Raw genomic sequence first — 14,457 nt, 5'->3', positions numbered from 1 at the left:
TGGTCCCCACCTTGTCACCAGCCCAGAGCACCCAGTGCCACCTCCAGGCCTTCCTGGGACACCTCCAGGGATGGGGACTCCACTCCAAGGCCTGAGCACCCTTTCCATGCAGAAATTCCTGCTGCTGTCCACCCTGCCCCTCCCCTGGCCCAGCCTGAGGCCGTTCCCTCTCCTCCTGTCCCTGTTCCCTGGCAGCAGAGCCCGATTTCCCCCCCGGCTGCCCCCTCCTGTCAGGGACTTGTGCAGAGCCACAAGGTCCCCCCTGAGCCTCCTTTGCTCCAGGCTGAGCCCCTTTCCCAGCTCCCTCAGCTGCTCCTGGGGCTCCAGCCCCTCCCCAGCATCAAGGTTAAATATGGAATTAAACAGGAAGGAGGCCTGAGCTATAAGCAAGGATTGAGTCTCATTCCAGAGAACATTCAGATCTCTGAACTTGCTGTAGAAATAATTCTAAACAAGGTGCCATCACCAAGGCCAACAGATTTCCTGCTGCCACACGAGATTTATTGAGCAGAGGCTTTACATGTTCTTAATTTATCCCATTCCTTCTGTTTTTTAGGTGATCAGAGTGACAGGTTTTCTGAAAGGACTTTACACAGATTTCGAGTTGAAGTCAGATAACGTCAAGGTGGGCATGAGACTTCCTTATTTATCGAGCTCTGAGTGTTCTTTGCAACTTTGCCACAAGGTTCTTCTGGTCTTTCCTGTGTTCAGTATCAAGGACCTGTTGCTCTTTTTGTGAAGAGGCTGTAAAAGTTGCTGCCTGTAGGTGATGGTATGCGTTCATGGGGTGAACACCTATAAACTTGTGCACAGATAGGTTTTAAAGAGTCTTATGGTCTCTCAAGAGAATCCATGGCCCTAAATTTATTACTTTATATATTTGTTTTTGTAGAAATACACACACACATATATACATATGGTATATAAATATATACATTAAATATCCTTGTTAATATCCCAGGACTCACCTGTTAGGATGTGCATTCCCCAGTAGCTTTATTGCAGTGTAAAACTGGCTAATTACTGAAAGAGGAGGTTATTATTATTACTGAAAACTCTTTTTCTCAAGTCCAAGGATGACTTTACTCTCTGTTTGCTGCTTTCCCTTGAATTTTGGCTGGGCTGATGCCAAGTTCTCCAACTCCCAGCCTGATTTGGGAGCTTTGGTTGCTGATTCCTGGCAAACAAGGCAGTGTTTGTGTGTTGCCACATCCCTTGGTGTTTGTTTAACGTAGCAACTGAAGAGTGAGCTCTGGGAGCCTGACTTCTCATCCCTCCAGCCAGTTCCTGCATGTTTTAGTCACTGATTAATGTGTGTATTTACTTCTGTGACTGCTCCTACCACTGTCAGGATAACTAAAACGAAGTTATTTCTATCTGAATTGTTGCTTTTTGTTGGTACTGTCCTTGTTGACCCAAGAAGCAGATTTCCCAGCAGCTCCTGAGCAGGTGTTTGTTGCATCTACGTGCTGCTGCCTCTCTTGAGAATTTCTCTCACAAATTCCTTTCACAGCTTATGAGTCCAAGGGGTTTTCCAGAGAGCTCAGGCAGAGAAGATCAGAATCCTGGAGTGTGGGAGAAAATGTCTCAACCCTGAGTTCCTCTTCCCAAAACACTGGTCAGGAGGAAGAGTCAGCTGCTTGCTTATCTGTGATTTCTCTTGGAGTTGTAGAAGATCAGGAGAATAATTTTTATCTGAGTAATCAATAGGAGAGAGCAGTAAGGAGGATTGAAATCATGAGGATTCCTTAACTGTGGGGACTTCCTGTGAAAGAAATTCACCTCCTGTACCAGCTGCTTTGGACATCACTGTCTGGGTGTTTATCAGAGGAGTTCATCTTGTTAAGTCTAATTAAACTTTGTTCCCATATAAATGGAAAATTAGATCTCAGGCTTGATCTTAAAAGTTTTCATATCAGCTTTATATATATATATGTATACACACATGAGAAGTTTTATATTCATTTGTATTTGTATCCATCACATCTTCACTTGAAATTAGGGAAATAACCTTTTTTTTCTTTTAAATCTACTCAGTAAAAATCCCAGCTTCGTGGCAGTTGTTTGTTTTAATCCATTTGGAAGGGGCAGAGATGGGAAGTGCCCTGACTCTGGAGGCTCTTCCCACTTGTCTGTGCACGAGCTTGCAGCAGAACCCAGCTGTTTTTGGGAGAGTGGCCCTGGATTTTGGGATGCCACTGGAACAGCTCTGTTAAGCTCCATTGCCACACAAAATTTTCCTTACATGGCTTTCCTTTTTAACAGGCTGGTAAATAGTGCTGGGCTGGCTAATACTCCTTGAATTTTATAACATTTTATTAAAAAAGTCCTGTTTTTTTCCCACTGAGTGTTCTACTTCACAGCAGGATTTCATTCTCTGGGCCAGAAACCCTCCAGTAAGATTTCACTTGGTTTTACTTTATAAAACTGAAAGAAGTCTGGTAATTGTGAAGATAGAAAAATATCTCTTAATTGTTTTGTTTTTTTTTTTTTTTACCAGGATAAGGATTCCAAAATCAACTTCCTTCAGAAGGCCATCGATGCTGTGGTGATGGTGACAGGAGAGCCACTGTCAGTGAAACCAGCACGAGTTGTGGCTGGGCACGAGCCTGAAAAAACCAATGAATTCCTTCAGGCGATTGGGAAGTGTTGCTTAAATAAGGTAGGACAGAACTATATAGATTTTATGCACACAGGGAATTATTTCCAGAGCTTATTTGTGATGATGTGGGTGAGGGGATCGAGGGCACCCTGGGGAAGCTGCAGGCCCCAAGCTGCTGGGCTGTGGATCTGCTGCAGGGATCTGCACAGCCGGGATCCGTGGGCTCAGCAAGGCCAAGGGCCCGCTCCTGTCCTTGGGGCACAACAACCCCGTGCAACACTCCAGGCTGGGGCAAGAGCAGCTGGAAAAGGCCCTGGGAGTGCTGGGGACAGGGCTGAACACGAGCCCAGGTGGGCGAGAGGCCGATGGCCGCTGGGCTGTGCCAGCCACGGTGTGGCCACAGCCCCAGGGCAGGGCCCGTCCCCTGCCCGGCCCTGCTGAGGCCCCTCGGGGCCGTGTCCAGCTCGGGGCCCTCCAGCCAGAGGGACCCTGAGGGGCTGGAGCGGGGCCAGGGCAGGGAACGGAGCTGGGGAGGGGCTGGAGCCCCAGGAGCGGCTGAGGGAGCTGGAAAGGGGCTCAGCCTGGAGCAAAGGAGGCTCCGGGGGGACCTTGTGGCTCTGCACGAGTCCCTGACAGGAGGGGGCAGCCGGGGGGGAAATCGGGCTCTGCTGCCAGGGAACAGGGACAGGAGGAGAGGGAACGGCCTCAGGCTGGGCCAGGGGAGGCTCCGGGTGGACAGCAGCAGGAATTTCTGCATGGAAAGGGTGCTCAGGCCTTGGAGTGGAGTCTCCATCCCTGGAGGTGTCCCAGGAAGGCCTGGAGGTGGCACTGGGTGCTCTGGGCTGGTGACAAGGTGGGGACCAGGCACAGCTTGGAGTCGATGGCCTGGGAGATCTTGTCCAACCCAAATGATTCTGTGCCTTAATTACCACTCTGCTGTTATTAAGTGCACATTGGAAACATTTGGTCACTCCTTAATAACAATAACAGCAGACAGAGAGTTGATGATGTTTAGCAGAGCTCCCCACACAAATGCATTCTGAATATTAAGGCTTTCAATGTTCACTGTTGTTCACTTTATTTGTTCGTCATTTAACAACATTTATTACGTTTGAAGCACAAAATGAAGCTTCAGAACCTTTAAAATTTTGGGGTACAGACACATTAATTATGCAACCAGTTGCTCACCTTTATCTCCTGTCAGTCAAATCTCTTAATTGTGGAATGAAAGTCGTTTTTCCACTGTGCTTTTTTTGACTATGGAAATACAATAATGGAGAAATCTGCTAACTGGTTGAAAACAACTGCAGGGGCTGTTCTTACACAGAATTATTGCACTCTTACATGGAATTATTATGTTCTTACACTGAATTGTTACATTCTTAAAATAATAATTACTACATTAATTATTTAATGAAATAATTTACTCCTCTCAGTGGTGTCTTTCTGTTCCTTGCAGCTGTCCAGTGATGCTGCTGTAAAAAGGGTCTTGGCAGGGGAAAAAGCTGATGCTAAAGGGAAGCCTCCACCCTCCAAACCTCGAGATAAAGAAAGCAGAGAGCCCAAAGCAGAAGAACAAAAAAGTCATAGGGATAAAGAGGTAGAATTTGCATTTTTTGGGGGGTACAGGGGTACCATGGTTTATTTGCTTGGGGTTTTTTTAGAATTTTTGTGTTCGTAAAGTCCCTATGTGATTGAGTTGCTGTGTGTTGGAATTAACTTTTAGTGTTTGCTTTCTTTTTAGAGCAGGAGAGACACTGAAATTAAAGACAGAAGCCCAAGCAGAGACAGAAAACCCAAAGGAGAGTCGAAAGAGAGCAGAGAAAGAGAAAAGGAGAGGGATAAACAGAAGAATAATGAAGAGAGGCACAAAGAACATGAAAGAGACACCTCAAAGGAAGGAGAAAAACAAGAGAGGGAAAGAAGCAAGAGCAGAGTGACCAAGCAAGGAAGAGAAGCAGAGAAAACCAAAGGAAAAGGAGACACAGAGCGAGGAGATGATCTCGGGCATGAGAAAGGACAGGAAAGAGAGAAAAGACATGAAGGAGGAAGAGAAAAGGACAGACTGAAAGGAAGAGACAAAGATAAGGGCAGGGACAGAGAAGGAGAGAAAGACAGAGAGAGGGGAAGAGATCGGGACAGACAAAGGGACAGAGAAACAAAAGATGGGGAGCTTTTAAGGGACCATGGAAAGGAGAAAGCAGAGAAAAAGGTAATTGAAAGGTTATTTTGGGGAAGAACTTTCCCCACACCGTGGTTGGGACTGTGCTTGTTCCAGTGGCCTTCCATGTTTGTATTCCTGCTCATTTAGCAGGAAGGGGCCTTGTTCCAAACCCCTGTCACGGGCAGGGACACCTCCCACTGTCCCAGGCTGCTCCAAGCCCCAGTGTCCAGCCTGGCCTTGGGCACTGCCAGGGATCCAGGGGCAGCCCCAGCTGCTCTGGGCACCCTGTGCCAGGGCCTGCCCACCCTCCCAGGGAACAATTCCTGCCCAAGATCCCATCCAGCCCTGCCCTCTGGCACTGGGAAGCCATTCCCTGTGTCCTGTCCCTCCATCCCTTATCCAAGTCCTTCTCTGTCTTCCTTGTTGGCTCCCTTCAGGTGCTGGAGGGCCTTTCAGAGTTGGAACTGGATGATGTTTAAGGTCCCTTCCAACCCAAACCAGTCTGGGATTCAAGGATTCAAAGTCCTAAACTACCTCGACAGCCACCTCTCCATTGCCTTTCATTTTGTTGTTTTTCTATCTTCCCTTCCTCTAAATATTTCCTAATTTACCTTTCTATTCTCTTGGTAGAAATTCAGGATTGATGGGCACCAAAATGCTTCTCTTAGGAGGGAGCTTGGATCTAAACCAGTTTCATTTCTTTCCAGCCCACAGATTCTGAAGAATCCACGCTTAGAAAACCACAGAGGCCAACCAAAGACAGCAAGTGCCAGCCAGACACCGAGGTGAGTGATGGAGAAGGTAGGAATATTCAAAGTATTGCATTTTCACTTGGGAATCTGCTTGAAAACAACATGGGGTTGAAAGGTAGGTAGATGGCAAGTTTTAGGGCTGGAAAATACATGAAATAGATGCTTCCCTGGGGGTTTGGTTTTTTATTTATTTATTAAAAATTTCTCTGAGTTTGAACCAAAAGAAAAAAATCTACTCCAGTTATTTAATTTTCTAGATTTTATTTCTGTCTGTTGATATTTTGGACACTTCTTAGGATCACAGACTAGTTTGGGTTGGGAGGAACCTTAGAGCTCATCTCTTCCAACCCCCTGCTGTGGGTTTTCTCTGCTCCTCAGAATCTTTCCTGGAAAGCCGATAGGGCTTTGTATTTATTTTTGGATTTTAGCAGAAGTTACTGTTTTGGAAGGAAAATGAGTCCACTGATGTTTCAGGGTCCACGTTTTGCAGCTGGAAGAGCAGCTCTGCACAGAAGCTGCTGCTTGTGATACCACTGTGCCTCCATCTGCTGCTTCCCCGTGGCCTGAGGCAATTTGGGGGAATTATGGAGCCATATGGCCAAATGTTTAAAGAGGGAGACTTCAGTAAATGAACCTAAAGCAGCACAGGCTGAGGGAAAACCAGGCAGGGTCCCAAGTCTAGCAGGAGTCTCTGGGCCCACTGACATCATCGTTGTCTTCCCTGGGAGATGACAAATTTATAGCTCTTCCTTGGCTCAAATCCAACCCAACTCTTTAAGTTACTGGCACTGGGAGGGAGAGCTTATAAAAGAGGGCTTTTTTTTTTTTAGCCTCCAGCAAATATTCATGGCCAAGTCAAACTTCCTGCAAATTGGGTCTCTAATGGAAATTCTGAGCCTCATCCCAAACTCTGGTCGTGCTCTTGGGCACCACGACAATGCAGCGGGGCAGTAAAGTTTCATTTCCCGTCCTAAGTGCTTTTGGGAGGCATTCCAAGGCTTTGGAATTGTTACCTGAAGTCCAAATGGCATTCTTGCCTCTGCCTGCTTGTGTAACAGCAGAGGCTGCTCGTTTTTGAGGTGATGAGAACACAAACTTCAGAGCAGAGCGTGGCAAGGGTCATCATCTTAAACCTGTGGAAGAGAGAGATGAGATGAAAATGTGCCCAGGGAATTTTGGGAGCTGAGGTAGCTGCACAAGGTGATTTAGAGGAAATTCCAGCAGGGAAATCATTGGAAATGGCATCTCCTGGACTAGGGTTGATCTCCTGGTCCTCACAGGAGTTTCCCAGCCTTGATTTGCAGGGATTTACCCTGATTTGGAGGAAATTCCAGCAGGGAAATCATTGGAAATTGCATCTCCTGGTCCTCACAGGAGTTTCCCAGCCTTGATTTCCAAGGATTTACCCTGATTTGGAGGAAATTCCAGCAGGGAAATCATTGGAAATGGCATCTCCTGGACTAGGGTTGATCTGCTGGTCCTCACAGGAGTTTCCCAGCCTTGATTTCCAAGGATTTACCCTGATTTGGAGGAAATTCCAGCAGGGAAATCATTGGAAATGGCATCTCCTGGACTAGGGTTGATCTCCTGGTCCTCACAGGAGTTTCTCAGCCTTGATTTGTAGGGATTTACCCTGATTTGGAGGAAATTCCAGCAGGGAAATCATTGGAAATTGCATCTCCTGGTCCTCACAGGAGTTTCCCAGCCTTGATTTGCAGGGATTTACCCTGATTTGGAGGAAATTCCAGCAGGAAATCGTTGGAAATGGCATCTCCTGGTCCTCACAGGAGTTTCCCAGCCTTGATTTCCAAGGATTTACCCTGATTTGGAGGAAATTCCAGCAGGGAAATCATTGGAAATTGCATCTCCTGGTCCTCACAGGAGTTTCCCAGCCTTGATTTCCAAGGATTTACCCTGATTTGGAGGAAATTCCAGCAGGGAAATCATTGGAAATGGCATCTCCTGGACTAGGGTTGATCTCCTGGTCCTCACAGGAGTTTCTCAGCCTTGATTTGTAGGGATTTACCCTGATTTGGAGGAAATTCCAGCAGGGAAATCATTGGAAATTGCATCTCCTGGTCCTCACAGGAGTTTCCCAGCCTTGATTTGCAGGGATTTACCCTGATTTGGAGGAAATTCCAGCAGGAAATCGTTGGAAATTGCATCTCCTGGACTAGGGTTGATCTGCTGGTCCTCACAGGAGTTTCCCAGCCTTGATTTGCAGGGATTTACCCTGATTTGGAGGAAATTCCAGCAGGGAAATCATTGGAAATTGCATCTCCTGGACTAGGGTTGATCTGCTGGTCCTCACAGGAGTTTCCCAGCCTTGATTTCCAGGGATTTACCCTGATTTAGGCACCGTGGCTCCGCTCAAGTCACGTGGCAGGGAAACAAATGCTTTAAAAAGAAGGCAAGCAACTTTTCTGTGCACATGAAGGATATTCAGTGACATTTTGTGGTCTCTGCTGCAGAACTAAGAAATCTTCAGCATCTCTCTTTTGCTTTTTATATGTATTTTTTCTATAGATAGTTATAGAATGTATATATCTATATATATTCACTATTACAGAAGTGAAACAGTTTGAGGCAGTACCCAACAAGTCAGCCCCTGTTTTTTCCCCTCAGGATTAACCTCTTTACCTTTTCTCTCTGCATTTGCTTTAGAAAACAGATCAATTTAGGCTTTAAAAAAATATATTCTGCATGTACAGCAAAGCTGTCACTTAAAGTTTAGTCCCTGGCTTTGCCTCAATGCTCTTAGGAGCCTTAATGAGATTTTCTCTATTCATGCAAATCTTAGTTTTTCTTGCTGCTAATTATCAGAGGCTGGCTTTCAAATCTACTTAAGGCTGACCTTTTTTTTGGTAGCTGAAATGTATTTTTCTCTTGCTAAAGCAACTCTGTGTGTTACCCGGCGTGCAGGAGTCATCACATGGGTATCCATAATTTTCTGGAGCTAGAAGAAAGCAGGGATAAGTAGGAATTAAGAGACATTTGGCTACCACATGGCAATCAGAAGCTGCCTCAAGGCTGGCTCCTGCATCCCACGCTTTGGGATTAGGGTTGAGTCGTGTTCTGTTCGCTCTCAGTCCATCTCAGGGAAAAATCAGATTTGAAGTGGCCTCTTGGACCTTCTAAATAATGAAGATCGTCATTATTTAGACTTGACAAGAGGTGGGGGAGGTCACAGAGCATCTGGTGCTGCAGGTGGCTTCAGAACAGGTAAATCACTTCCCCCCCGAGGCCAAACACCTTGGAAAAGTCTCTTCCACGTTTCCCGTGGCAGCTGGAACTCTTGGCTGAGGCTTTCTGTAATATCCTGTCACTTCTGGCCTCTTGCAGAATGGGTTTGATTTTTGCCCTGCAAACTCTGGAACTGGTCACTTGGAGCAGCCTCTAAGCCCTGCCTAATGAACTCCTGTTCCCCTTGGAGCTTATTTAGGTTATATAATGAAGCTGTGAAATGGAAAAAGACAGCAGAGAGAATCATTCCATGGAAATCTGCAGGACATGGCTGAAGTATTTCTGTTCTGGAGGTGGGAATGTCCCCCTCTCTCTGGTGTCACTACACCAGAAATCCATCATTTAAACTTAGGCTTTAAAAACAGCGATTTTCCTCATCTCTTTGCGTTTGAGAAGTTTTAGTTTGCAGAATCTAACACCAATTGAACATCATTTTGTGAGACTTTAGGCGAGGCAAAGATAATTGATGGATATTTTCCTAATAAGTCTTACCAGCACAACCTTAAATTGGCCTTAGCAAGTGGAGATCTTTCCTTGTATGTGGTTTTATTGACATAAAACTATACCTGCACACTTTATACTGTAAAGGTGGAAAGATACCTCCTGGCACTGTGGATTTAGGCAGAAGAAAAACACTGAGGAGAGTTGATGGAATTAAAATTGCTTTCACAGGCTTAATTCTTATTTGTTATTAGAGAACCATCAGTAGAGCTGATGAATCAGAGGGGAAAATCACAGTGGCTGATTTTATAATGAGCCCTGAAACGGCAGTGAACATTGATTTCTTGTGTCTTGAAGTGAAATTCAGCCTGTTTGAAGGTTAATAATGAGGGCAAAGCTGCAGCCTGGATGGTTTGCAGAAGGCTCTGGATCCTCTCCACGTGGAAACATAATTACTCAGGTCTGGGAAGCGTGCACGCATCCATCAAGGGTTCCACTGTAATGTGTTTTTTCCAGGATGGTGTGAGATGAAGTGCAAGATTTCCCTTTAATGGCTCCAGTGGCTGCTTTTCAAAGTCTTGAAGGGGAATAGCCTCTTTTATCTCCCTTTGGAAAGCCCCCAATCATAAATATTGAGGGATTTCTGGTTGTGTGTGCTGCCATAGTGAGTAAACGTCAGCTTTCACCCTGCACCTGCTGCCAGGCTGCACATGTGGCTCCACAAAAAACTGTTTGTAGCCACTACCTCACATAAATAAATGACCAAATCCCCTCTTGCAGCAGCCTCAGCACCTATTCCCAGCTCCCTCCCCACCTGTGCTAATAATGACCTCACCCAAAGAGCTGCTGGGGCTGAAGCGTGCCAGATGTGCTCCTGCTGGTGTAGGAGCTTTCCTTTCCCTCCTTCCGTAGTGTTGGGCTTGTGCAGGTAATTATGAACAATTCAAATTAAGATGAACCACTTCAAGATTGGAATTCTGTCTGGTTTTCCTTAGAACGTGCCAGAGTTTCCTGAAGAGGAGGAACTCTTCCTTCTGCTGGAAGGTGTCCCTGCCCAGGGCAGGGGGTGGAAGGGGATGAGCTTTAAGGTCTCTTTTCCTCAGACCATTCTTTGATGGCATAAAAATGGCAGAATTTGTGATTCTCTGGTTATCAAGGTGGACATTGGAGGCTGGATTTGCTGATCTTGGAGGTCTTTTCCAACCACCAGGGCTGACAAAGAATCTGGGATGAAAACTGAAAAAAAAAAAAAAGCACATAAGGAAGGAAATAAGGAAATCCCAGGAGGTGCTAAACATATTTCAGGATGCTGGATAGGAGGCTTATTATCCAGGGTTTTTATCCAGGGAAGTTGCCATTTGAGTAATGGACTGTGCAAGCCTGGTAGCACAACTTGGAAATCCTTGCTTCTGTTTTGGAATGGAATCTAGAAAGATTTTGTGGCAGGTTGAAGAGGAGCTGTGTGTCTGATGCAGCTGAAGCTCAGAGGTGATTGTAGGAATCTTACTCATCATATTCCAAGCCCAGCACAGGTGCTCTATGATTTCCACAAGGTTGGATACTCTTAGTTCCCAGTTGGGAGTTGTTTTTCCATCAAATAAGAAAGAAAATAGCTGGCATAGATCCAGGAAAAAATTCCCCACAGACTTGGAGGGAAGTAAACCCAACATAAACGTGTGGATCAATTCTTAGGTCAATATTTGTCCTGTAGCATACTTAGGAAAGCAACACAAGGAAGGAAATTTTAGATATAATGACATAATTTTTAAATCTACTGTTATATAAATTTCTGGGCTTTTTTTTGTTTGTTTTTTTTTCCAGAATGAAAGTCCTGCAAGGATATCGAGGCAGCCTTCAGCAAAAGGATCAAGGCATCGCTCCAAGCCCGGAGGAGAAGGTAACCACGAGGAGGATATTATTATTTCTATCAAATATGCTGCAGGCTTATTGAGTAGGAATAGCAGAAATACTGAAATATCCCTGTTTGTTATTGTCAGGGTTTGGGTTGTACTCCCAGCCTGCATTTGTGAATCCAAGGAAATTTTCCTGCCTGGATTTGGGATATAGGAAGTGAGATTCAGTTCAGTTTGCTCTCGTTCCCCGTGCATGCTGCAGATATAAATTCAGCCTGCTTTTGGTAATTTCTGTGTAATTACTCTCTAAATGAGCTTTTGGACTTGTCTGCAACTATTTCTGACATTTAACATTTGGTAAATGTTGACAGCAGAGCAAAGTGAAGGTTTGAGCCTTGAAATGGTTTTAATTGGGTTCAACAAACAGTTGGGCCAGGCTTTCCAAATAAAGAAATTATTTCTCTGTGGAGAAGGGTGCTTCCTTGCAATCATGTCACCAACTTCTGTAGTTAAACCTATTAAATATTGTACTTACACACTGACTGGAAAGTAGATTATCTTCAGAATACCCCAAATATATCCCAGACATCAGGAAGAAAGGAATCTTAGCTGAGCACTGCCATCCCTTTGTGTAGGAAACGAAGAGGAGGAAGCTGGAGAAATTCCTGGATAAGGAATAAAAGTGGCTGGTACCCAGAGCTCAGACAGCAGCAGTGGAACTGCAATTTCTGGCTGTATTTCAGTGCCTTTCCCCCCTCCTCTGAGTTCAGTGATCGATCCTCATTTCCTTTCAGTGCTTCGTACCCCTGCTATTTTAATTCTGAAGAAGAAGTCACTGTACATAAACCACTTTAATGTCTCTGTTCAGAAGATTCAGTGACACCTGTCAATTGATACCTGTTAAAAACAGCCAGTTCTGGTTACAAATTGGTGCTGTTTAGACTAATGAAGATCTTCATACACTTAATTTGCCAATCTCACTATTACTAATTTCTGTGAAGGGATCATGTGGTGCTGAGTGTCTTCCCAAGCACCCACGGTTTCTTTGGATTCCTGGTTTAGGTTTCCATGTGTCTGAGGCAAAATACTGGAGTTACATCAGTCCTGCTTCCAGGATAATGAGTAGCCCCTGTTTGGGCACCTTAAATACCTTGGAAAAAGCCTGGCACTTGGGATCTGAATGTGTGTTCATTTAGGAGCTTCATTCAAGACGGTGCTAGAAAATTGAAATTTTTATGTCACATCTCCTGTGCTGTGAAGTTGGAATTGTTTGGCAGCCGAAAAACCCTGTCTGGATTCCATTAAATGCAGCCTTATTTTACTGCTTAGTGATCCTTAGCTGATCCTAGAACTTCTTTTATTTCCCAAGATTTCAGTATTTGTTTTATATGGCACTAAACTGCACTGTCCAGACACACCCCATTTAGGGGGATGTCCCTTCAAAACCAGGATCCAGCTTTCCTGATAAATGGAATACAATGGATGAATTCCCCCATGCTCTGGCTTTAGGGTGGATATTTCTAAAATATTAATGTATTTATAGATTTTTGTATTTTAAAAATTTATTTTTATATATTAATATATTTATTACGGTACTCTTATAATACATCATTATCTTGTTATATGATAATAATATACCATTAGATCGTTACAATATTTATATATTTATTATTATAAATATTGTAATTATTAATAAATTTAATAATTATAAATGATAATATGTTTTTATATATTTAAATGTTTCTGTACTGAAATACTCCTCTTTTCCTGAAGCAGCACTGAAATTTTAGTTTACCAGAGCCAGGAATATTTTGAGGCATTACCCCTCTTTTTGTTCTGGCACCATGGAGCTGCCACAGGTGAATAATGCAGAGGGCAGGAAAACTTTCTGGAGCTATCCTGATCTATTTTGCACAGTGGTGATGATGAGAGCTTTCTGTTTTAGCTAATATTAATTGGGAATTAATCAGTGTACAACAGGAGGGAATGTCTCTTCTCGATGGGCAGATAAATTAGAGATTTATGCTGAGTATTTCAGCTTTCAGGAGTTCAGTCAGCACTCATTTAAAAAGTCTTTGTGCACCTTGAATGTGATTTATTGACACTGAAGAGGGTTTATTAAACTAGAAAGAAATCCTAGCAGGTATTTAGCCTGGCTTTTTATTTTGAATTTTTATTGGCTCTTGGGTTTCATTTGCCTATAAACTGGTTTGTTACAGGAGCTGTGGACGCGAGGAGTGTGGCAGATGGGATTTCAGAGGATGGTGCTGCTGAAGTGCAGGAGAAAAATGAACCAGGCCTTGCAGAAAGACAGAAAGGTAGGGAAAGTTAAAATGTGACTGCTGTGGAAAGTCCAACTGGAGTGTTTGGGGCCAAATCCATGCAGCTAAATGATGTAAGGAGGGTGATTTATGCTTAATCCAACTGCTGCCGTGTGTTTTAATCACGCCTGATTCGTATTCTGCTTTGAAAAATGTCCCTCCCCTCATAAAGCAATTCCTTCTGTTTTCTTTCTCCTGTTCTTCTGTTTTCTCAGAGGCAGTGTCCCAAGGGAAATGCTGCACCTGAATCCCTTGGTGACTTGTTCTCTGTAAGAGGTGAATCTCTGCACGTTGCCTTTTTGTGCAGCTATTTGGGAGTCTCAGTGTTTGCATTTTATAGGATTCCAGAGGAAAGTTCCACCCCTGCCTTCTTACTTCTCCATTCTGCCCCCCAAGCTGGATATGGCTCCCAAGACATGGATTTTTATCCAGCTCCAGCATCCCTGGAGCCATGGAAGCAAAATGCAGGAGGAGGAGCTGGAATTGCAGCAAAAAGCTGCACTTTGCTTCTCTGCAGCTGCAGATGCTTGAGCTGGTTGGGAGGATGGATCCCATGGATGTGGGAAGTGTTCCCAGCCCACCTCTGGCCCCCAGGGCCTCGTGGCTGTGGCAGCCAGATGAAAGATGGATGGATGGCCAAGACATTTGTGTGACCTTCCCCAGCTGGGAGAACTTCCATGCTAATTCCCTTTCATCTCCTGGAGCTGTCTTGTCCTGCGGAATGTATCTGGGATGGAACAGAAATTGATGTTGTCATTGGGATGGGTGTAAGAGAAACACCCCCAGGTTCAGTACTGATTTGGGTTGGATCCCCTGGGGGTGTAAGAACCAAATATTGCGAATCAGAAGAATAATGAAGGTTGGAAAAGACCTCCAGAATCCTCAAGTCCGACCTTTATCATCGAGTTCAACCTTTATTTTATTGACTGATCTTGATTTTCAGCTTTGCTCACCGAGGCACTGTAAACCCTTCATTTTTTAGGTTCAGGACCTTTAAGGTCCCTTCCAACCCGAGCCATTCCATGAGCCCAGGATTATAAAACATTGGTTATTAGCTGAAATAAACTGATTTTCCTGAATC

The 14,457-nt window shown here is 44.5% G+C and overlaps 1 protein-coding gene across 2 annotated transcripts in view; it reads left to right on the top strand.

Annotated features, from left to right (window-relative positions):
• Window positions 1–14,457, top strand: part of TRAF3IP1 (TRAF3 interacting protein 1) — a 30,768-nt gene that overhangs the window by 631 nt on the left and 15,680 nt on the right. For both annotated transcript variants that reach the window (XM_048309571.1, XM_048309572.1), the window contains exons 2-8: window positions 557–625; window positions 2,501–2,662; window positions 4,062–4,202; window positions 4,347–4,814; window positions 5,474–5,551; window positions 11,024–11,099; window positions 13,275–13,373. In XM_048309571.1, coding sequence (XP_048165528.1) covers window positions 557–625; window positions 2,501–2,662; window positions 4,062–4,202; window positions 4,347–4,814; window positions 5,474–5,551; window positions 11,024–11,099; window positions 13,275–13,373 — 1,093 coding nt within the window. The remainder of the gene's footprint in view (window positions 1–556; window positions 626–2,500; window positions 2,663–4,061; window positions 4,203–4,346; window positions 4,815–5,473; window positions 5,552–11,023; window positions 11,100–13,274; window positions 13,374–14,457) is intronic.

This window comes from Corvus hawaiiensis, chromosome 7 (assembly GCF_020740725.1).
Source record: "Corvus hawaiiensis isolate bCorHaw1 chromosome 7, bCorHaw1.pri.cur, whole genome shotgun sequence".
Lineage (NCBI taxonomy): Eukaryota > Metazoa > Chordata > Aves > Passeriformes > Corvidae > Corvus > Corvus hawaiiensis.
The sequence above is the reverse complement of the archived record's forward strand: the minus strand, read 5'-3'. Positions and strand labels throughout refer to the sequence as shown.